At 48.0% G+C, this 23,998-nt stretch overlaps 2 protein-coding genes across 7 annotated transcripts in view; both read right to left on the reverse strand.

Moving 5' to 3' along the window:
- LOC130142533 (eosinophil peroxidase-like) overlaps positions 1 to 3,509 on the reverse strand; it is a 33,350-nt gene extending 29,841 nt beyond the window's left edge. Inside the window, 3 exon segments of the mRNA XM_056324669.1 lie at positions 685 to 778; positions 1,161 to 1,235; positions 2,096 to 3,509. Coding sequence (XP_056180644.1) covers positions 685 to 778; positions 1,161 to 1,233 — 167 coding nt within the window. The 5' untranslated portion in view covers positions 1,234 to 1,235; positions 2,096 to 3,509.
- Positions 3,510 to 7,792: 4,283 nt separating this feature from the next.
- TSPOAP1 (TSPO associated protein 1) overlaps positions 7,793 to 23,998 on the reverse strand; it is a 70,584-nt gene continuing 54,378 nt past the window's right edge. For 2 of the 6 annotated variants that reach the window (XM_056324614.1, XM_056324632.1), the window contains 8 exons: positions 23,740 to 23,891; positions 23,399 to 23,567; positions 21,195 to 21,266; positions 20,786 to 20,824; positions 19,642 to 19,745; positions 17,609 to 17,680; positions 16,314 to 16,442; positions 7,793 to 9,139 (listed from right to left, as the gene is read on the reverse strand). In XM_056324614.1, coding sequence (XP_056180589.1) covers positions 8,924 to 9,139; positions 16,314 to 16,442; positions 17,609 to 17,680; positions 19,642 to 19,745; positions 20,786 to 20,824; positions 21,195 to 21,266; positions 23,399 to 23,567; positions 23,740 to 23,891 — 953 coding nt within the window. In that variant the 3' untranslated portion in view covers positions 7,793 to 8,923. Of the gene's footprint in view, positions 9,140 to 9,323; positions 13,227 to 16,313; positions 16,443 to 17,608; positions 17,681 to 19,641; positions 19,746 to 20,785; positions 20,825 to 21,194; positions 21,267 to 23,398; positions 23,568 to 23,739; positions 23,892 to 23,998 lie in introns of those variants that run through there. The other 4 variants (XM_056324651.1, XM_056324623.1, XM_056324642.1 and 1 more) reach the window with 4 other exon arrangements.

The following is a 23,998-nucleotide window of genomic DNA, read 5'->3' on the forward strand; positions in this document are numbered from 1 at the left end:
AATTGCCCATCTCCACCTGCCAGAAGACAAATTTTAAGTCTTTACATCCTTGAGGCAAGCAAACCTCAGTCAACTGCTGTCCAGCTCATGAACGTCTGGAGGTGCCAGTCTCCTCCCAGAGGTCTCAAACATTTCCAAGTCACCCTCTCTTAATGCTGCTGGAGCCTCCTCTCAGATGGAGGGGTCCCTAAGCCAGTGAGGGGTCTCAGAGGATGGCTACTGAAGGGGGACATGTATGGGCTGCTAGGAGGCTGTACACACTCAAACGATGGTGTCAAAGGCTGAGCTTTCCTCCCAGATCCCACAAAATGTCCTCACTGCAGCCTGCAGCAGTTTTCTCCCTCTGTAGGGGGGGGAACCACTAGAAATCAGGAGGAGCCTGTGCTGGCTTCAGTCCTCCTTGGAGCATCCCTGAGGGATGAAACTGAGCCAAGCAATACTGAGCTGGGCAGAATGGCATGCACAGAGGAGGACACAGTTACAGCTCTTAGGGACAGACCCAGGAGACTGGAGATGTGGCATAAAAACAGGGTGAAGGCAGGTAAAATGCTGATTACAGCCCACTGTGCTCCCAGAGGACCTTGCACCCTTGTCCGCTCTACTAGAGCAAGGAGGAAACGCTGGTGATGCTGCAGTGCAGGCAGGGCACACAGCACATGCCAGCAGCCCAGCCCCAGCTCTCACCGGTTGTGTGTGTGCTTGTAGGCTGCATCCACCAGCTGCTTGGCCTTGCTCACGCTGCTCAGGAGGGACGCATCCGACAGCAACTCTGACAGATCTCAGCAAGGAAAAGGAAAGAGCGGAGGTGAAAGTGCTGTCTACCACCCCGGAGCATCCCCGCGCTGCAGCTGTGTTCTCTTTGTGCCTCCAGCACCCAGGGATATTGGCACAGCAGTGCTGGAAGCAATTGCTGCTGCTCAGTCTCGAGAGAGAGAGATCTGTACATACAGGTATTCCTCAGGAGAGTCTGAGTGACTCCCGGGCATGAAAAGGGCACCAGTATCAGCTGCCACTGCGGATATGAACTGACCATACTCCTGTTGACACCTCTACAGGACTTTGCTGCTTACAATAGAATAATACAGGCTCTTCTAGACTTGATTTTACCTTTCCTACTCAGAAGAGCACCTGATCTGCAAAACCTAAGAAAATGACAATACCAGAGGAAGAAGACAGAGATGCCTGGAACAGGCTGAGGATCACCAGCAACCCCAGGAAGATTCCTGCCTTCATCCCTGCGAAGAAATGCAAGAAGTGAAGAAAACCAAGAACCTGTAAATCTCGCCATGCATTTGGAAGGTCAGTGCCCACACTGCTGATGGCACATGTTAAGGGAGCTCATGAGGTGTCCCCTTCCCAATGCACTGCTCCCCAAGAGCAATCGTGCTGCCTGGGAGATCCTTGCGGCAGCACGTGCAACGGGAGCTGCCTCCTGCCCTGGGGACCTCAGGCGCTGGTGGGAGCACACTGCTTTGGGACCATGGGGTGGCACAAAACAGGGCAGAGGACAGAACACACTGCGAGTGCTGCAAGCAGGCAGCCTGCCAGGGAGCCCAGGCAGCAACACTGAGTATGCAGGGAGAGCTGGTACACAGGGTTAGAAGAGCTGGAGGGGAAGAAGGATGAGCCAGGGCAGCATGGGAGGTCCTCTACACGTAGACATTTGGGATGGTTTTACCCAAAGCTGATCCACTCACATCCCAAGGCTGCTCCAAAGCAATCAGCTCTATCAGAATGAGCCCAGAGGTGTGGGCTCTGCCTATTGCACATTACCTAGCACCCACCATGAAGCTGCTGGCAAAGGTAGCCCAGAGTCCACCTTCAAATGCCAAGCTAAAACCATTCCCTGTGGAGGAGCCCCCAGCGACAGCAGCAAAGTGGTCCAGCCACATCCTCGCTTGTGCTTGGTGCCAGGCGGAGAGTGGCTCTGCCAGCCCTGGAGCAAGGAGGGGGAAGCCATCACACAAGCAGTGGGAAGCGCAGACCTCAGCTGGATGCTCCAAACACAGCCCCAGCCCCCCAGTCTCCCGCCCACGGTACAGAAACAAGTGTTCCACAAAAGCAAAAGCAAGCGTGCAATGGGCCAGGCTCTCACCTGCAAAATTCTACTGTCCTCCCCATGGCCCCTCTGCGCCTGCGTTTTTATCTGCAGCAGGGCGTTATCTGCAGCAGGGTGTTATCTGCAGCAGGGCACCCTGGTGAGGCTGACCCACAGGGCTTGGAAACTCCCGCACAGGGGAATGAAGCCAAGGCAGTGCAGCACCCACCTCCCACCCCAGCTCCCTAGCAGGGTGGCTCATGTGCACCCACCTGCTTACACAGCCTGATTCTCAAGCAAAGCTTCCCCAGGTTTTTTGCGGGGGGCGGGGGGCCGAGATGCAAGGCAGCACTTTGCCATGGTTTTGAAAGTCTTGACTCCTTCTGGGGATGTCATACAGGGACAAGGTTCCCTCCCCCATTGTGCTCTTCATCTTTTGCTGCTCTTAAAGGTCAAAGAAGTCTTCATATCCACCCATGGAGGCACCATCTCTAAAGGGTGTCTGCTCTGCTGAGCACTCCCCATCTTGCCTCGCTGATGCACCCTGCCCCACGTCCCTGTTGTGGTCTGGAAGGGCTCATGAATGCTGCTCCATGTGCACTTCCCTGTGTAGACAAGAGCAGGGGAGGAGGAGGCCCCTGGATGACAGTTTGAACAGGCTTCACCAACCTCCAGCTGCTGATCTTGAGCCCAAGGCAGCTCAGGTAGGGTCTTGCCCTCACCCAAACGGCTGTTGCACTGGGAGATCATCTACCAGAACACCACCTCTTCCCCTGGCCAAAGCCCCTCTCCCTGTCCAAGTGCAAATTTGGCTCATGGACAAATCCTTGCCATGTTGGAGCTGTGCCGGTGAGGCAGGGCAGGGGGATGCTGCTGCATCGGGTGAATGATGCGTTGGAACAAGCCAGTGTACAGAGAAGCAAAGGAGCTGCTCACTAGTGCTGCTCCTCAGCTTGCTCCTAATCACAAATTGCAATTGTGTTTTTCCTTCTGTAACAGAAAATGCTTGGTTTAGCAGCACAGACTGAGAGCAACCAAGTCTCTGCTGGTGTTCCTCCGGGGAGGTTAAATGTCTATCAGCTGAACGAACTCTTCCCTGTGTGGGGCACTCCAGGAACCACAGTGGCTGTACAGTGCCTCTAGCAGTGACCCTGCAGGTGTCCCTGTCCCCAAAGCTGGGCTATTTGCAGGTGGAGCCATACTTTTTGATGCACTGTCTTGACCCTTCAGTGCTTTAAAGCAAATCTGCAAAGCAGATTGCAAATATTGCAGTGAGTCACAGGTGAGGCTGCGGCCAGAGCACTGGTTCTGTTTGCAGATCCCTGGTCCCAGACAGGTTTTGAGAACCTGGAGGGAATCCACCTAGAGCACAGGAGACACGAGCGTTTGGTCATCCTGGAGAGAGCCTCACTATTAGCTTCAACCGTCTCATGGGAAGGATGGAGACAAAGTATTTTCTGAAGTGCACACAGTGCTGCAAAGAAAATTCCCATTAGATCCAAGAACCCACCCCCCCCCGCCATGAGAGCAGTGCCGTGCTGGGACAGGGCCCAGAAACAGGGTGGGATCTGCAGCCTTGGACGACAGCACTCGCTTTTACAAGCCCCTGAGCAAACCCCACTGACTTTCGAGGTAGCCCTGCTGTGGGCAGGGAGGGCAGCCGGAGGCTCTGAAGGTGCCCCCACCCCCACTTTTCTGAGATGCCATGAGCTCAGCCCGTTTAGGACAGCCCGGAGCATCTGCCTGGGCTGCCACCACCTGCTGCTTGCACAACCACCACTGCAGCACTGCTCTTGTGCAAAGGGCAGGCTTTCAAAGCCAGTTTCTGTGTGCTTCCCCTGCTGTATCATGCAGCTGACCAGTTAGAAGGATTTTTCCAAGGCTAGTGAGACAGTTAGCGCCTATCTGTGCTGATAATTGCATTTCACAATTAGCAACTTACTTAAGCTTACTGGATGCTTAACATCCGGATACAACATCTTACTGATAAAACAACTGATACAACAAGGACACAGCTTACTGAAGCTCTCAGAACTGCTTCAGAGACCATGAAAGTGGGAGGTTTTGACAGATGCTTTGTCTCTTGAATGTTCATTTTCCCTGGAGCCATGACCCCACTCCCAGATAACGGTGTATGGGAAGGACCATTGTGAAAATTTATTATATTGATTACTGCTTATGAAAAAGACTTTGTCTTGAATTAGGAATCATTTAACTCGGACAGGGAGCTCAGGGAGCTCAAAGACGTCTTTGTCCTGAGCCCCCTGAACAAGCAAGATGTGAGCAGGAACATCCCGACAGTAACACTGTGTGCAGCTGTGCCATGGCGGTAACCACCACGCTCGGGCACCTGGGCAACATCCCTGGCACGTGTGAACCTTGTGAATCATGAGATAGTGCATGCCATACATACATACATGCTTACATACACTATGTGTGTAAACTATTTTTATTTTTCACTGAGTATAAAGGCGAGCAAGCTGTGGGACTGGGCCAGAAGCCTCACCTACGGGAGGACACACCGCGTAGGAATTTTCCCAGTTCCCAAGAGACCCCTGGGGCTGGCTGCAATGGGGCTCCCAGCCGAAGGGTGGGCCTGCAGGACATTAAGGTGGTAATGGGTGATGTCTCCTTTTCTTAGTCTCTGTAATGCTTTGCAGTAATGATCTGATGCTTTGCTCCTATTGCTTTTTTATCATATTGTGCATAATAACTAGTACTGTTTCCTTTTATCATATTGCATACTGGTTTCCTTTATTGTACTGTAATATAATAAACTGGATTTATTCTTGTCTTTGATTTGGAATTTGTTTTTGCTTGGTATCCAGTCAGTCAGCAAAACAGCCATGTACCTGGGTGAGCCTTTTGTTAAGCACCAATGCTAGTGCCAAGCCCTTGCACCCACCACCTTTGGCAGCAAAGGAGAAACCATGTGCTGATCCTCTAGAACAAGGAGACAAGATTACATCGATGCAAGCAATAACACCTCAGAGCAGAGATGTGCCATCAACACCTGGGATACAGTACAGCAATTAAACGCTGAAGGTGCAAAGCAGAACATCTAGATTGTATTTGTATTCTATCTTTTTATTTTGTTTGTTTCTTGTAGCCTTTTGCATTTAGCTCCCAAAGCCTGAAGGTCTTAAACCTTTCTCCAGAAGACTTCTCTCAGTGTTGCTGTAAAGACTGCCTGGTGTTAGGGAACCAGCTGACTTAAGGTGACTTTGCTAAATGGTGAAAGCCTGTGTCTATCACAGTGAAATTTGCCGGGGGGCAGCTCAGCACATGCCTGGGGAGCAGAGAGGCAACATGCACCTTCTGGTCACAAGGGCTCAGCCGAGGAGGAAGGAAGCACCAGGAGCAAGGGAGCCATCCCGCTCCGCAGGCACCGGCTGCAGCATGGCCCCTGGCTCTGGGCAGGCCCCATATCGTGACAGCCACTGCTTTTCTTCCTAAGGGTTTTGTTCTTCAGTTCATCCCCTGATGAGCTGATAAAAGCAACGACTGTTTCTTTCAAAAGACTTTCAAAAGACAACTCGCTTAGGAAACTCCAGCTGGTAAATTCAGTTAGAACAGCAGCCAACGTCCCTGGTGGCAGGGCAAGCTGCAGAGAAATTACTGGGTTGCTGATGACTTTCATCACTGAAGTCTGTTTCAGAAGCCATGGAAACTCCTTCAGCATTCATAGCTGCAGCAGCTTCATTACTTCAGACCTTTCAGCCTGTCCTCACCCTGACTCTTGCCCACCGCAGGAGATGGTGGTTCACTGCAGTGTTAAGACCCTCCTGAAACATTTCTCTCCAAGGGGCAGCAGTTTCCCAGAGGAGCCCCTCCTGTCAGTGGAATCCTGCAAAATCCCCCAAAAGCCCACAGTGACATTTGCCACCTTGGCTGAGTTCCCACAGGTCCAAGGCACAGAACTGCCGCTCCACACAACCAACTCAACAGCTACGCACCTGTGGCCTTCGCAGAGCCCCATGTGAAACCGCAGATCAGAGTTTCCAGTGCCCTCGTTTCCACTGATGGGACCAAGAGGCATCAACTACTCAATGAGTTGTAAGAGCAAGGTACAGAGCCAAGACCTGCGGTCTGACCTCAGAGCCTCTGGGGTTTCCTTATTTTTCCCTCTTTTAGCCAAAGTACATTAAAGCATATAAATATCATCCAGCTGGATGAGCAGGGAAAACCGCCTTTTTTCTTCTCCTTTCTTGGGGCCACACACCACAGACAGCAGCCTTGCTCAGTTCCAGATGTCTTCTAGGCAAATAGGCATTAAAATTGTAACTCCTAGCAGGACCGGGGGAAAGCTCAGCCTGTCTCCAGCATCTCCACCTCCCTCTTGCCAGATCGAGAGACCACACAGGGTTGGAGCCCTGCAGAACTGAGCAGCTAGAGCAGGTCCACACAGGAGGACTGGACATTGAGTAGCCCAAGACTCACGTGTCTGTGGTAGCACTACAAAAATCAACACCAGTAATAACGGCATTTTTGATAATACACATTTAGACTTTTGCATGGGGCAGCAGTCCCCAGAACAATCCCAAACTGGGAGACACAGAGGCAGCAAAGCCTCTTCTCCAGGCACAGCACTGATTCAGGGCCCCCAGCAGCAGGCTGTTTATCTCTTGGGTAAGAAACATCAGAGAAGACCCTTGCAACAACCTCTGAGCAGCTGTTGGCAGCTCTCGGGCAGGTCCTGCTGCCTGGACAGGACCAGTCACTGCTGGTACACGATGTACCCGGACTCTCTGGAATTGCACCAGATGCTTGGGAAGCCTGCACATGGACCGTGGATGATTCCACCTACAAGACTGGGGCGGCGGCTGGTCTCTACTGGGGCCATTTGTTCTGACAAAGCAAATTACCATCTGTCACCTGAGCACAGCAGTGGCTGTAACTGCAGAGAGTTGGTCTATCCCAGCTAACCTGTCCCGCCAGCACGGCATGAAAAGAACCCAAAGCCTGCAAGGGATACGCCGATCTTCTCCACAGGTAGGTGTTCGCAGCCTGGCTTGAAGGTAGCTCACTGTGGAGGAGCCAATCGAAAAAAGAAAACACCAAAGGATCTGAAACTTAAAAAGTAAAAGCTGTATAACGAAACCGATCATTGACCTCTTCAATTTTACTCTATCCTAAACATGAAATCATCAGGTGGTCTAGATATAGCCACCACACTTGATGATGCTTCCACTGCGCTGCTACATCAGCACGACAGGACAGCGTGGCTGCACGGCCAGGCTGCAGCAGGCGTCAGCAGCAGGACACCACTTCAGCCCCGTGGCCCTCCTTTCATATCCGGGAGCACATGGGTAACACCCAGGAGCGGAGAACAGAACGGCGGAAGAAATCTGGCTGTGCAGGCCCCCCGGGCTCGGTGGCACCCCCAGCGAAGGGGTCCAGTGGCCAGAGCCAGGGACTAACGCTGCATGAAGCCACCCAGGCAGCAGCACAGGGCTACATACATGTCCGGATGAGGTCTGGACGTGGTGTAACTGCGCTCAGGCACAGTGTAAGTGTAAGTGACACCCTAGCGCTTTCTCCTCCAGGATTAGGTCTCTGAAACAGGAGAGGCAAAGACCTTTCGTTCACAGCGAAGGTACCTTGCACCATGGTCACAGGAAAGGCAGGCTCCTATGTGAAGTGCTGTGAAGCATCCTCAAGCACTGGTATCATTTTCCCCTCTGCCTCCCCCTCCCCCCCCCCCTCCCCCCCAGAAGAAGCACCACTGAATCTTTTGCTTTTTTAAGGAAAATGTATTTTTGTGAAAATAGACTTTATTATAATAAAATTTGATATTAAATAAAATCATACCATGTCACCAACACTTGTGGACACTGTGCTGGCATCATTCACGTACCTCACGTAACTGTCCTTCTCAAAACAAGTACCCCACTGAAACATGCAAAGAAACAAACACTGAAAAGGATAGAAACCATGTAGTACAAAACTCTCCGTGGCTTAGAAAGGGATGTGTCTTAACTCAAGGAACACATCATCTCATATGAAAATAACTGCAAACTCTCCATCCCCAGCTCTGCTCTCCAAATGTTCCAACTCAGGAGCAGCCCACTGAAACAGCCAAATAAAACTGCGAAAGAGGCAGACAATAAATAAATAAATAGGTAAATAAATAGATAAATAAATAAATAAGGCAAAGTCCCCAGCCAGTGTGTGGTCAAGGTGAACCAGCCAAGAGCAGCTTACAGCAGCCCACCTTAGAGGCAGAAGTATCAACACCCTTGCGGGTATCGCTCCTTCCTCCGTGGGAGTCCTCGTGCTGAAACATGACTGAGGCAGTGTGGGATGCTCCTAGGCACAGCTGCATATTTACAGGGTTACAGTACAAATAACTCACTCGTCAGCCCAGAGACAGCAAAGGGGATTCACGGGAACAGCAAAGTGCAAATTTTCTTTGCAGGAAGTGAAGGAGTTGACACAACCTCCTTTGGACCAGAGAAATACCAGGGGGTGTGTAGTACAAGGGGTCTCTTCCTAAGGGGCCGGGGCTTTGTTGGGAAAAGCCATTTAGCTAACTTACAGCCAGAATATATATTTTAAATTAAAATATTTACAGGGAACTGGTGCATTGAGGGCTGCATGGAGCAGGACACACTACGGTGGAGGTAGCTGTATCCTAGAGCTGAGGCCTCACGCCCCAGTGCCATGACACTGCGTTCAGAGCCACTGCCCATGCTGGGTGGGCACCCACAGCTGGGCTCTCAGCAGAGACCACAGCTCACAGACCCACTGAAGAGTTTTCTCTGTTCAACATACACTTTTTCCCTATGAAAATACTCTTATCAGCTTATTGCAGAGGGCTTCTCCTGAATTTTCAGTCTCTGTGTGGACTGCACAGGCAGTCTTTACAGAACAATAAATCACTTTTTAATTTTTCTTACTGGAACCAAGTTTTCTGAAGAGCTTTTTTCCTTTGAAGAAGAAGCCTCTCTTCTTTTTACTCTGACCAGGTACATCACTGCATTTGAGAACAGCCAGCGATGCCTGCTCTGGACACTGCTCACCCATGACAAGGCAGGAAGGTGGTAGAGTAGGAGGAATTGGTGAGGAGTCGCTCTGGTCAACCCACCCATCTGGATTTAACTGAGTGGGAAAAAGAGAAAACAAAAGAAAAAAAAAGCAGAAGTTAGAGCTAATGGAAGATATGCCAACACAAACCTTCAGATAAAGAAACCTGCCTTCTCCCCACCAGTCTAGTCTGCCCCTCAACCTGCATGGCTCAGCTCCTCTGTGTCATTGCAGATCCAGTTAGGAACTTTCCAGTGGATTTACACTTTTTGGTACCCGCTACCCAGACCCTGCCTGAGCTCAGACATCCTGAAATTCCTTAACCTTGGGCTAAGAACAGGACAGCAGGGAAATCCCACTGAGCACTTGGTGAAAGATGCTCCTTCACAGCTGAAGATGCTGTAAGTGAAGCACGGATGGATAGATACTGATGCATCCATGTATGCCTGCTGGCTGCCTGGGTCGGGGAAGCCTGGCAGGCTCTCAGCACACTCTAGGACACAAGGCAGGACATCAAGAAAAAAACAGCCTAATAAGAACAAGAGCTGTGCAGGACCTTCAGAAGTTCAAGGAGGCTGGCTAAGCTGGGAGGCTTCTGCAACAGTGGCCACACTCTGTCACTGTAAGAGGAGAAATTCAGAGTCTTGTAAGGCTGCTCAGTATCCATCAGATCGAGTCGCGGGAGCGGCAAAAAGCAGTCTGGTGCTCTGCAGTGGCACCAATAATGGAGAAAAAGTTCACGATGGAGCAGGACACGGAGAAGTCTGGGATCAAGTGGCACACAGCAACTGACATATGTTCCTAAGACATCTGAGCATTTGAGAATGTTACCTGGGATCCAGAGTCCCAAACGATGCATGGTACACTGCTCCTTTTGAAAAAGGCTTATTAGAAATCAGAGAGTACCCTAGTCCTGGGCTCAGTTTCCTTTTCACAAAGTACTAGCAGCAGGTCAGTTCCCAGCAACAGCCTTCTTTCCGTGACCTCCTGTCACTGGGTTTAGGTGTCTGGACAGTGACCGTTTGATCTGTCAGGGCAAGCTTTCCCAAGAAGCTGCAAAGTTCACCAGGGAAGAGGCTCTGGGTTTCTGAGGCCTAGGGGAGCATTTGTCCCACCGCCTTCTCTTCCACACAGCCTTCACAAACCAGCATCTTCCGCGCACCCAGCTGTACATCCTGTCTTGGCATTACCCAAAACAACATGCCAGTGGCTGGAGCTGTGCCACGGAAAAGCCTTCTTCCCAGGGAAGTGGTGGAGTCACCATCCCTGGAGGTATTTAAAAGATGTGCAGATGTGGCACTTAGGGACATGGTTTAGTGGTGGACTTGGCAGTGTTGGGTTAACAGTCGGACTCAATGACCTTAAAGGTCTTTTCCAACCTAAATGATTCTACGATCCTCATCATCTCTCTGATTGGGTCCCACTAAGTCGGGGAGAGTCAAGCGCACGTCCCTTAAGAGTCTGTAAGTAGCCACAGGTCCAACAGGGGAGACAAGGTAGTGACACTGGCAGCAGGATGCTCTGCCTAGGGCAGAAGCATTGCTGAAGAGCAAAGGCATCAGCCCTGCACAGAAAATGTGAGAATCCCAGCAGCGGCTCGCAGCTCATCAGCAGGAGTGGATGTGCTTCAGCCCTGGTCCCACACTGTGCCTGGGGAAAGCTGCTGAACCAAGCAGGTGCACAGGTTTAGCATTACTGCCCTAACTATAGCACACTCACACTTATGTGCTGTGGGTTTATTTAACATTTCCTGGGGTCAAAAGCAGAAGCAGTAGTGCTTTATCACCCTGCTGCTGTTTCAGCACCCAACCTCCTGCGTGACAAAAGAACACAAAAAGCAGCTGTGACCTCTCCTCCCGCCACAGGCTGAAGTTATGCTGCTGTACTGCAGTCACTTCGCTCTGCTGCAGTAAGAAAGCACTTCTGGTACCAGACGAGCAAACAGCTGCTCTCTAGAGTCAGACTAAGTATGTACAATACCTGTCAAGTCAGTGTTGAGCACACAGGAGTACAGGGTTTTTAAAGAGCTCTGTCTTGGTGTGACTATATGACCCCTCCCAACCCCAGAAGGTTCAGAGTCAGCTACCTGTCTTGCAGCAATCACTTTAAACTGTCCCAGGGGACGGTGCCATCAGACTCTCTCTTACCTGAACCAGGGTCTCTGGCTATGGGAACAGAGACGTAACTCCTTTCCACCTCTTTGTTAGAGTTAAAAATACAGTGGCTGATTTTTCCTGAAAAAAATTCACACTATTTTCCCCTGGAAATCTTGTTCCACACACTTTCAGTGGCACTTCTATGACTCCCCAGATACTCAGCACTGTGTTGAAAGGCCAGCTACTGCCAAGGGCATGCAGCAGAGGGCTTGATGGCACAGCCTGCCCCTTTCAAAGCTGCACTCTGCCTGCGAGGTCCACTCCTCCAACTAACGCTGCAGCATCAACTGCAATCTTTGTATCCCCTGGCAGCACACACATGCAAGGTGCAACACTTGGTGTTGATGGCTCTAGCACCAGACAGGTCTGAGAAGTCTGGAAATAAATCTGAATCAATCTAGACAAACCATTTTCAGCCAGCAGTGCAAAATGTAGAGAGGCAAAGAGAAAAAGTAAGCCAGATGACTGCTAACTTGGTAGCCTGCTAGGTTAGCTGTGTGCAAAAGTAAGAACCCCCGGGTTCTGCTCCAGAAACTATTTACGTGTGGTGCAACAAAGAATCCCTGGATAGAATGCACAAAAGCACTTGGCTAACATCAGAAGAGGTCCACTAACATGCAGTAAGTGATCTCCCCTACGAAGCTCAGGCCTTGGGCTGTCTGGCTTAGCAGCCCCAGAGGATGTGGGAGTGATGTCAAGGCTGCTGGGCAGCCCGGGCAGCAGAGGCTTGGTGCCCATACACCACTGGAAACCATTTTTCTGGCAAAGGTGGGACAATTTCAGGGCAGATCTGAAGTGGCCCAACAAACCTTACACAATTTCTCCTTAGAGCTATGCATGAAAGACTGCATGCAAAATGAGAGGCAGGTACCCAGACCAACTCACAAATGTCACAATAATTTACTATAATAAGGATACTGCAGTATCAATGTCATTATCAAATATCGAACATTTAAAAGGAAGTGACTAGCAGTTTCCTGTCTTTGTGGCTGTAAGTCCTGCTGATTCCCAGCTGTGGTATACGATACCCAGGCAGATTTCCACACACAGAGGCACTCTCACACACAAGCATGTGCAGATATTCTCAGAAGTCTCTATATGGCAGAAAAGCAACAGAACCAGTTCATAGATTCATCTGGTAAGAGACAAATGATACTAAAATTAGGGTTTCTTCTCTAAGAGAAACATGAAGGAAAAATTGCTCTGTCAAAATCCTGATAAGCGCTATTAGGGTTGATAAATAGAAGAGCCATGTCAGTTTTCAGGGGGTGGTTTTCAGTGTTCTTAGGTATTACTGATTTGCACAACTTCAGGAAAATGTTTTATTTGAAACTAAGAAAAACACAGATTCACTCCCACTGCCCCCCAAAACCAGAAGTTTCACACACACCCCAACTTCAAAATAGTTTCTTTAAGAGTTATCAGACAGAACAATTATCCACACAAGGTTGGTTTTAGGGACTAAATGTTACTACTTTAAGTTGATGGTGTGTGGAGGGTTTTCAGGACTATACTCAGGAAGGAGTAAAATCAAGCTGAATATGGCGTGTGCTCAGTCTGAGCAGGATCTTGCAAAGGCTAAATGAAGCTTTGGCTGTTGACGTGCTTGAACAGTGGTAGAAGGACCAAGCTGAAGTATAAAGCAGGTCTTTTCTAAACCTGAATATCCAGCACAGTCCAATCATGGTCCCCAAAACCACCAGATAATTGTTCCAAACAATTGCACTTCATACACTGAACAGATCACAGCTTGTCTTTAATATAGGACCAATCTGGCAGGTAAAACTCTGCCACCAGAGGGTTTGAAGGTGGACTTGCTAGCAAAGCCCCAAACCAGCCTGTCAAACTACAAGCAAGAGAAGGAGTAAACTACAGGTGTAGGACCCTTTAATAGGCTAGGCTGGGTGGGAGATTGAAGATGTCTTCTCACACAAACTTACATGGTTGCTCTCTCTCTCTCTATGTATCATTCATATCTATCACTGGACTCTTCTCTTCCTCATTCTCTGAAGAAAAAAAACCATCACGGGTGCATAATACAGGCAGAAATAAACACATAAAATCAATTAGAATCAAACACTTTCTGAAGGTGCTTTATAATCAGTCTTTGACAGAAACTGCGTATCACTGATGCAAAAATACTCCCTCAACAGCCACAGCATTACAGCAACTGCTCCAAGTTGGTGAGCGTGAGTGTTTCAGGGCCCTAGCTTGCAACCATAACTTCTTGGATACTCCTTTTTGTGCTGTATGTTTTATTGCTTAAATCTAATCCCCAAATGTTGTCAGTTTGAAAGTTAAACTGCTTAACTTTTTTCAATTGCCAGCATTTTAAGATATACTCAGAAATAATTCAAAATGATCCACCTTCCCCAGTTTAATTTGGAAAGTACATTGTCCTTATCCTAAGGCCTCTGGCATAGCAGCAGGGAGAAGGGAAGTATGAAGAACAGACAGGGTAAAAACACCAAATCCAAGAAGTTACAAGTGATTTAAAAATCATTCATGATCATGCTGGAGAAGCTTCTGTTAAGATTGGAACTAGCTTTAATCCAAGTCCAAAGTTCTGTCGTGATACCGTAGTGCACATGCATGCCCCTGATGTGTTAGATCTCAAGCTGGGACTGGTAAATTCGATGGGAGTCTGTTTTGCCATGCTTTCAGAAGATTCTTCTCCAGAAGCTGCCATGCATCTTTTGCCTTGGTGATTTTTTGCATTCCCCCCATCCCAAACAGCAGAAGCAAAGGTGCTTCTCTTTGTGTTGTATATGCAACAACACACTTTTACAAGCAAGTTCCTTAACTCTATGGAGTGAGTATGTCTGTGGAGTTTGGAAAGCCCCAGGCATGGCTGTATCACTGCAAGAGTTCATTCCAGCTCAGGGATGGCCCTCAGAATATGTATGTTTTACAGGAGGAGGTATTCCTTCTGCCTTACCCATCAAGTGTTCTGCCCATCGGTAGGGATGCTGTGATCGCTGTGACAGAGCCAAAAACTCAGTGCGTTCAGGTCCTGTCTCTCCTTGGCAATCACTAAACATACTTAAATGTAGTTAACTAATACAAGTTTGGTTATCAGCAGGGTAAATGTACCACTTGCAAAAGGGGGCAAACATGCCTTCCTCATTTGGAAGCTGGTAGATAGATCTGGATTGCAAAGTATAAGTAGGAGGCAGGACTGCACACATAGTTAAAGAGCGCTAAGCCAGAATAAACCAGGACAGGTATCCTGGTGAAGCAGGGGGGCAGCAGGACAGGAGGCAGTCTGTCACTACACAGAAGCAGCCAACACCAAATCATGCCTAGATAGTTAATGTGGTTTCCCACTGAAATAAAATTGGCTTAATCATCATCAACTGAATTTTCAAAGTCCCCAGACTTCAGACAACAAAAAACAGCAGTTCATGGATCAGTTGAGTACCAAAACTACCCTGTCACTCCTGACCATCTTCCTGCTCTGCCGACCCGAAGTCAGAGCCAAACTGAAGAAAAATGGAAAGGTTTGAAAGGCAGGCAAGCCTGAAACACATCTATTTTATATGGGTTTGGTTTATCACATTTGAAAGGCATTTCTGTTGAAAAGGAAAAATGGCCTGAACCATAGGAAAACAGCTCACAGCCCTGAGCATGCAGGAGTATCTGGGCCAAACTGCTGTGTCCAGGGAAACAGCCACCCACTGCTGAACCCAGCACCAGTGGAAAGCAGAGAGGAAAGCAGAGCAGCAGCAAGCGGCAGGGCAGCAAGCAGGAGCAGCTTGTACTGCCTGCTCAACAGCAGAACAGACAGGACCTTGTTACCCTGCTCTCAAACCCTGGCAGGAACAGCCTGTGATTCCCCAGCACAGACCAGCACTTACATGCTGGGAGGAAAGGGATCCTGAGTATCCTAAACAGGTAAGCATAAGGGACCCAGACAGCTTCTGAGTTTAGAAGATGATCCAGCAAGCTATCCACAAACCTTATTGCTGAGACAGGCCTGCCACCTGCTCTTCATAACGCATCAAGGCTGTAGTGCAGACCCTGTACCCACAAAGCCTGAAATGCCTGGAAGCAAGAGATGGGGCTGCAGGTAGAAATGGGAGGTGGGTACAGAGAAAAAGAAGAGCCGAGCACGAAACATAGGACCAGGAATGCTGCAGAGGGCAGGAAAGCTAGGGTCACACCAGTGGTGACTTCAGCAGAGGAGGATTCAGGGCCACATACTTCCTTAAGGACTAGCTCAAACCCAATCTGGGCCTGCTCTTACACATTTTTATAGGTCTGGCACCACTTGACAGTGTCAATAACCTCCCAAGAAGAACTGAAGGCTGAGTACATGTGAGCTGGAAACAAACTGTGTCCCTCCCTGCCTCCCACTCTCTAGAACACAGCATGAGAGGTCCTGGCATGGTCAGGGAGGTGCTATGCTTTTGGTGTCACCCACTGAGGATAGACTGAACCTGGAAAATAATCCAGATCTCCTGCTTAAGCATTCATTTCAAGAGTATCAGCATCATAATGCAAGGGGTTTGTTCAACCTTTGGTTTCCCTACATCTGTGGGATGCTTTCAGAGACTTAGGATACATCCCACAGATCTGCTGGGAAACTTGCCAGTGTCTTTCGGATTTATCTGTAAGCACCTCAGATGGCACTAAGATATTTCTAACTCAGGTATGTAGAAGAACATTGGTGTTTGGGTGTCGGTAACTCCAGAACGCTTTGCCATGGATGTGAGCATATCTGAGGAGTTTCATGTGTCTGGGGAGCTGGCTGAACTACTTTGCTTTGCTTGCAGCAGTATTTCACCACTGACCCTTTTGTGGCTGCAAAGAATCTGCCGGTGGGACTGGAGATGCTCTTTAATCACCTGACCATAATGTGACTGAGGCTCCAGTGAATGTTGTTGCTTTGTGCCTCTTTCTGCACTACAGGTAAGTCTTCAAGAAGAGCTTCTAGCGCTCCCTTCTAAACTTTTAAGCATCTCCCATGGGATGAACTGAGCTGCATGCAATAATTTCAATGATTCCATCAGATGCTGCATGCTGCGCAATGTCCAGTCTCCAGTCACATCACAATTTGGATGTCTGTAGTATGCAGCGTCACACAATCTTACCTGGCTCTCAGCACTCAGCAGAAAAGCTTCTTTATCTTTTGAATGAAGTTCCTTGACCATGCCTCCATCAGAAGTTACAGCTTCCAAGAAGTTAGATGGGACAAGGCCTCTCTGCTGGTTCAGTTCTCCCTGCAAGATCAACATTCAGTTCTCCCATCAGGTTTCCTGGCTGATGGAGAAATAACAAACAGAGGAGCAGTCCCATGCAGAGAAGGCTAGGCTATGATCTGAGAGAAGCCCAGAAACACACTATGTTGGAAGGATCCTCAGCAAATTTCGTGACTCACATTCTTGCTTTGTTGTGGAACAATTCAGAGTGCAAAAATACAGAAGAGAGTAAAGGAAGAAAAGACAGCAGCAAGCCGTGACAAATGTATTCTAGCGACATGGTCACTTTTACAAACTCAAAAAATTTCCACAGCTATCCTGGAAGCAACTGGAATACGACTGTGCCACAAGTTTTCTAAAGGGCTTTGATTTTCTCTGGTATTTATTTATTTATTTATTAAAGAATGAGGTACAATATCCTGTAGGCATTGCCTCCACGCTCACTGAGGTCCAGAGCTGCAAGCCAAACTTGGGTGTATGCCTAAAAAGTGACTCCAGTTCAACAGCAAGTGGTTGGGTGAGACAAAACAACCCCAGCAAAGTTGTTTGGCCAGCACTACAAAAGAAGTCAAACAAAACTCACAGTGATCCCCTCCAGATTCTAGCTGGAGCGGAACCTCAACTTTGATGTCTGAAGACACACCACTTTCTGTGTGGAAAAGATGGATGATCCAAGGGCCAAGGGTCATGTCTAGCATGCTACTCACTGACAGGCACAGTCCGCAGGTATATACAGTAAATTACAACAGATACCAGTGCTTGTTGAAGTTGATACGTTGCAGTGTGGCCCAATGGTGGGCATCATACATTTTCATTCTTATCTTACCATTTTAGCCTCCTGCCCTGGATAAGACCACGTGTCTAAGTGCTTGGTGACAAATTAACTTATAGCAGATACTGATTTAGCTGATGTATGTACAGAAAAATGCATCCCAGGCTTTGGGAAACCTGCAGTCAAGTTGTGCCAAGAAATAAACTCAGAACCATTTGGATAACTGGGTTTACAGGAGAAGCATGGACTGCCAGAAACAATCTGCCCTGCATTAAGCAGATACGGGTTTATTTATTTATCATTTTTTTCAAAAGCAGAATATTTTGTTCCCCGATTTCTGCTCTCCTGCCACTAGATGGACTCCAACGATTTCAGATGTAGCCACAGGAACTTCCCAACCAACACCCATACTTACATAATAGAATCCATCATCATCCATGGACCCAAACACAGTGATAACGTCCCCGGCACTGAAAGTCAGTTCAGCCTGCAAAGAGCAAGAGAACAGCAGTTACAGGAGAAACACTGCCTGGAATTTCTCACCAGAAACACATGGTCACCCTGGGCTGCTTGCACAATCTCATCCTGACGGAGCAAGGCCACTGTGTTAAGACTTGCAGGACCAGGAATCAAGAAAAGCAAATGAGGTGGGTAACTGCAGAATTCAGTGCTAAGGAAGCAGTTCCTAAATTAAGACAAGAGCAAAGTCTGTTTCTTATACCAAATTTTAATAAGGCTTCAAAATAGTACCCACCACCTGTTCTGGAAAGGTATGTTGAGAACAAGCTGAACAAGCACCAGAAATACGTTTCTTTAAATGTAAGTACTAAATCCCGCTCCCTTGGGTGAGCCTGTTCTGTATGCAATACTCCAGGATTAGTCACTAGTGGGAATGCATACAAATGGGAGGACTCGACCTGGAAACAGAACATTACCATGCAACACACATGATCCTTCACCATCACATCCGTCTGTCCCATCAGACACCCCAGCACACACTCCATAGAGCATAAGACCAAAAAAAAACAGGTGTAAGCAGCCTCCTCTTATGGAAGAAATCCCCCAGTTACAGCAAAAAAAGCTGCTCTAAGATAAAAAAGGTGGAGTCTCCAAACAGGCCGTGTCCCATTCAGGACACACTGGCTTTATAAGCACTTCACCAAAGCATTAGCTGGAAGGGACCTACCTCTAATATATTTACCTTATTATATCCCTAGTACTCAATTTACCTCTGGAGGCTGCAGGTTCCTCCTGTTGGCTGTGACTTTGTTCTAGCAGAAAGACACTTCTGTAGGGAACTTCACTCACAGACACACAGAATGGCACAGCTGATCCTATTACATCTTGGTGCAAGTTCACAAACAGCAGCTGCAGCCTTCTAGCAGAACAGGTAACCAAATTTTCTAGGAATGTGAACAGGAGCATCTCCAACAATGCAACAGAACTGCACCAGCTTGTTTCAATAATTTGAGCTCTGTCCACAGGGAAGGTTCTAGGAAGAGCAAGTCACTGCATAAAATACAGTCATCTTCTTGTTGAGAAGGGCTCAAAAGCGTTCTTTGGCCAGATACATGTTCTCATTGTATCTCTCCCAAGGTAATCCACCATCCCTAACACACTCTGTCCTCAGCAGCAGGCTGTCTTGCTCATGAGACACCCAGTTTGGGAGGCAAGCATTACCTGAACTGTGCCACCACTTGGCTATACATTCCTTTCTGGATACAATCTGATTCCAAACCCCACGTTTATGTTTGCTCACAGTAGATTAATACTGATATGGAGGAACAGAGAACAGAGCATGCTCTAATTTAGAAAGGTATTTTGCAAAAAGGATTCTGCATTGCAATCTTTGCACCTTAAAAGGACTTAACCACAAAAATACTGTTGGGATTATATGTACGTACTGCTTGAAAGCAAGAACTTACAAGAGTGGTCCATTAAACTGGAGCTAAATCTTCTTGTTTGAACAAAGACCTACACAGGTATTTAAAACGAAGGACATGCTCCAAGACATGCTCATCTTAAGTATCAGAAGTCCATTCAAACCCTTAAGTAGGTTCTTCCTTTTTTCCAGAGTGTGCCCTGGATCAGTGCTAACAGCTGGGGCTGCTTCCTCCTGCCCCAGATCTGTTTAGTCCTGTCTAATCACTGGAGGATGCTACAAGGCCATGAGATGCTCACATAGTTCCGCTGAGACATATACTGAAAATCATTCGGGCTATATCGCTTCATATTCTTCACTGACAACTGAACTCTGTTATCAGAGAATGGATGACAGAACATATCAGCAAAGTCTACATTTAATGAATTCAGCCAACCCCTTTTTAGCAGCATTATTGCCAAACTGTAATTGTATCTGTTTTGATCAAAGTGCCAAGTGTCTTGGGACAGAAGAAAAAAAAGAGGGGGAAAAAGACATCTATAAATGAGTGAGCAGCTGGTGGTTACCTCTACATCTGCATTTGGAGAGCTCTCCTTAGGGTTATAGTCAAAGACAGCCACCATACTTCGAGGAGTCAGCAGTTCAGCTTCCAAGTCTTGATGTTTCTGTTCTGCAGGTCAAAAATAAAACAAAATATCCTGAGCCAGAAGTTCTAAGACAAAATCCAGTGTCACAGCAACTCATTCACCATTCTTGGAGCAGACCGAGCAAAGAGAATACTAGGGGGAAACTGAATGGGAGAAAGATTGTCGAGGCCCTACAGACATTTGGTAAAGCAGTTTCCTATCTCCTGTATCACCTCACAAGCACAGAAGTGGGAACATCTCCCCATTCCAGCACCTTGGTTTCCTGCCTATATATACATGCATGTTTTATTTTATGTTTTCTATTTATACACACACACATACATATGTGTGTGTATATATATGTACATACACACACACGCAGAGGATAGCAGTCTCTTTGTAATGTCTTGAATACACATTTCTCCTCCCTCCATGCAATGATCTGCTACTGACCTACAAAATTTATCCTTCAGGTGCCACGGGAACAGCAAGAGCGCAGGACAGCACTGACCAGCAGCCCAGCCACAGTGCACAGAACTCAGCACATAGGGAAGCACAGGCCTCATCATCCAGGGAACACACTGCACTTTCTACAACCACCTGCTTGCTCAGCCCCATTACTTACAGACCTGCTCTGAGTCTACAAAAGCAAAGCCTGGTGTTACAGAAAGCACACATTGTCCAGTCCTTCATCTTATGGATTTAAACCCTGCTTCAAGTCAACATTGGAAGGGCCAACAAGAGGTGTGCAGGCTTGGCCTCTCTGGACATCAACAGATGATTGCACAGAGTGAGTGCTCTCTCAGGGGACCTTGGATTTGCTTAAAATCCAGCACCGTCAGGTGAGTAAGAGATTTCCATGTGACCACATGTACCCTTCACCTTCAGGCACTCCCTGTTTAGTCAAAGTCCACTGCACCCACAACTCAATTAAAAGAACTAAAACTCTTTTTCATGAGAACAACCATTTTCTTACAGCGCTCTGAAGCAGCACTACAGGGTCTTGCATTGGCCCTTGATTGCAAAATGCATCTGTATTATGATCATGCGCTATCTACTCATAGTTGGAAAGAGCAGTTCTCACCTGGATGAGACTTGTACGTCTCCTGTTTATCCAGCCCTGCTGGGGGAAGAAAGTGTCTCATCAGTGAGAGTTCATCTTTCAACAGTGACCACATGACATAACTGACAACAATAAAAAGAACAAAGACCACGGCAGCAAACAACAGAAGCAAACCATTCATGCAACTCAAAGTCTACACCAGTAACCATGACTCAGGGACGTAACAAGAAGCAGAGGTCAAGCTCCAAAACTATAAAAGACATCACTGTTGTTAAAAACTTAACACCAGCACAGGGATGGGCTCTCTTTCCACTTCCTAGCAGTCGTACAGAGACAAACATCTGAGGGTCCTGTAAGCAAGTAGTAAAAATTCAATGCAGTCTGTAATCCTATTGCAAAAATCAAAGAGGAAGCAGTGGATGACACAGACCTTTCTTGGAGCGTCTGGGTTTTGGAGGAGGGACGGTTTGGCGGCGTGGAGGTGGAGAAAATGTGCCATTTCCTTAATAAAAATCCAAAAAAGCAAATAAATAGACAAGAGAAACAGACAGTGAATGGAAAGTGAAAAGCATTTTGAAGAGTGAACAGGCAACAGAGTAGCATGACATGCCTCCCCTGGGAAGCAGACACCAATTTCTACGGGCAATGCCCAAATCTTCATTTCTCATACACGGACTCAGATGAGGCATGACCCACATCCCAAATACACATAGAAATACATATTGCATTTATGCCCATTAGCCATACCACAGTACACATTAGACAAAATTTGCTGCGCTTTATCTTTCAGAAGCAGCATCATAAGGACAAAATAAAACCTTATACTGTTAACAACTGAAAAATGCCGGGTGAGGTGCACCCCCAACTCACTCGGGTGAGACAAGATCTGGGGAGGTCTCTAGCTAAAGCTTCTGCCCTGAACAGGGCCAGTACTGGACGAGTCTCCAGAGGAGTGTGCAGGAAGAGCTCCCAGACCAACCCCTCCAAGGCATTTTCTTAGTTATGAGGCTGCAAGACTGGTTTATGGCAGCAGGAAAACAACAGAGGTACATACAGCCCAGATGCCTAAGGCAACAAGCTTTACTCTCTGCACGCATGCCTAAGGTATGCCTTTTTCCCTACCACCACAGTCCTGAAAACTTTCAAACCCACTATGATTCATGAAGTCTCAGAGCTAGTAATTCCTTTATTCTTCGAAGAGTACACAGTGGGACAGAGAGCCTTGTGTATCCCCACAGGGACAAAGGCCACCACAGGCATCTAGCCATCTCTGGGCACCAGAGGGTACACGCAGGAGAAACATTATGAATGCCTCAAGTGTGAGAAAGACTTACTCAAATCTCTCCTCTCCCTAGACATGAGAGAGGCCAAAGGACAAACACCTACCAGAAAGATCACACAGCCACAAAGTGAAAGCAACAGGCTCCATGGACCCCTTTGCTCTTCAGGATCAACCTTCCAGAGACCCACATTTAGCTGGGCACTGTCAGCCCTTAGCCTCTAGGGCTGGATACTGGGTCTCACTGCAGCGAAATGGAAACAAGTTGGATTGCTTCTTTTTCTCTTGAGTTTTTTGTTTTGTTTTGTTGGTTGGTTAGGTTTTTTTCCTCCACTGCCTGTGAGGAATTGACACAGTCAATGTCAGGGTTTACCTTTGCCATCAGACCCTCACTTGTGCTGCTGTACTCTGCTGACCTGGTAGGGAAAGAGTGGCCAGCCAAAACAAGAATTTCTTCTTGTTTTGGCAAGCGGAACAAGTCACACCGTTGCCACTGGTAGCACAGAGTACACAGAGAGGTGCAGGATGAGAGATGGTAGGGACAAGGGACAGGCATTGGGACACCAGTATGTCGACAGCAGTCTTGGGGCAGCTCACAGTCACTGAACAGCAGTCTAACTCAGCCTGAGCTGTGATGACTGCACATCCCAGGGAAGGTTCCTCTCCTCTGACTACACAAGTGGGAAGAAACCATAAAGTCTCTGCAGTGCACAAAACACTGAACCGTGTACTTCAGGGAGTGAGTAAGGAGGAATCGAAGGACCAGGTCTGCTCCTTGTACACTCCTGACTGCCCACCTTGCTGTCTCACACCCTTCCTTCCCTTTCCCCATGAGTCTCTCCCCATCCTCCTCCATTCTGAAGTCACAGATTCTGTCACCCAAGAGCAGGGTCACCCCTGTGGGTTCAAATACAGACTCACAAAGCAAAGGAGAGAACACAGAAGTGAAAACTCTTGCTCACATCCTTCAGCTGCTCTTCAAACTTTTTTGTTTCCCCTTCTCCAGCGAGGATCAGCCTCACACAATCCATGCTGAGTTCGCAGGCACAACCCTCAAGCACAGGAGCAGCTCCTCCAGCAGCTGCAAATGCAGCCTTGGGCAGCACTGTGCTGCAGCAGAGTCAGGTATGAACTGCAACCTCAGGACACCTGCCTCCCTCATCCATCAAGACCTCCCTGCTTGCTACTGCAATAACCACGAAACAAGCCTTCAGATCCTGGGGACCAGCCCTGGAGATTGTTGTGGTAGGCTGCACCAGCCACACAGCTTGACAGCATGACTGAGCTTTCCACATGTCAGCAAAGAAGCATGCTGACAATAGCACAGCACAGACGTAATAAAGGAGATACAGTACCTATGGTCTCCATTGGGGTGTCGGCAGGCAGGAATCCTTGCTTTAGGAGCTGCTTCTTGATTTCGTTATTCTCCACCTGGACTTCTGAAACCATGTTGCATGGAATGTACCCCTCCCTTCCTGCACATTCACCCCTGTAAAAGCCATCAGCATCCTTGTCTCCACATACCTGCAAGGAGAAAAGACAGGCCAGACTGTTTACACTACAGCGACTGAGCTGCAAGGAAAAAGGAGAAAGGGAAGCTAAGGAAACACCCAAGATGAAATCCCAAGGTTCATGCTGTCCCTGGAACATCAGATGGATCCATAGAGAGTAGATGTTTAGTACAGTGTCCTCTTACTTTCAGGATCTGTCCCTCCTTAAATGGGAGCTCCTCTTCTGCTGCATCAGGGTTAGGAGACATAGAAACAGGATCGTAGTCAAAGAGTGCCACAAATATTCTAATGCCATCATCTTTAACAGAGGTTTCTGAAGCAGTGCTCCTTGCAGGACCTGCGCGCAGACAGGGGACACACCAGAGATAACGTCAGCACCATCCTCCCGCCACAGCCCTGCACGGCTCAAATACTGCCTACTGGCCTCTTCCCTGCCATTTCCAA

The sequence above is a fragment of the Falco biarmicus genome, chromosome 1, assembly GCF_023638135.1.
Source record: "Falco biarmicus isolate bFalBia1 chromosome 1, bFalBia1.pri, whole genome shotgun sequence".
Taxonomy (NCBI): domain Eukaryota; kingdom Metazoa; phylum Chordata; class Aves; order Falconiformes; family Falconidae; genus Falco; species Falco biarmicus.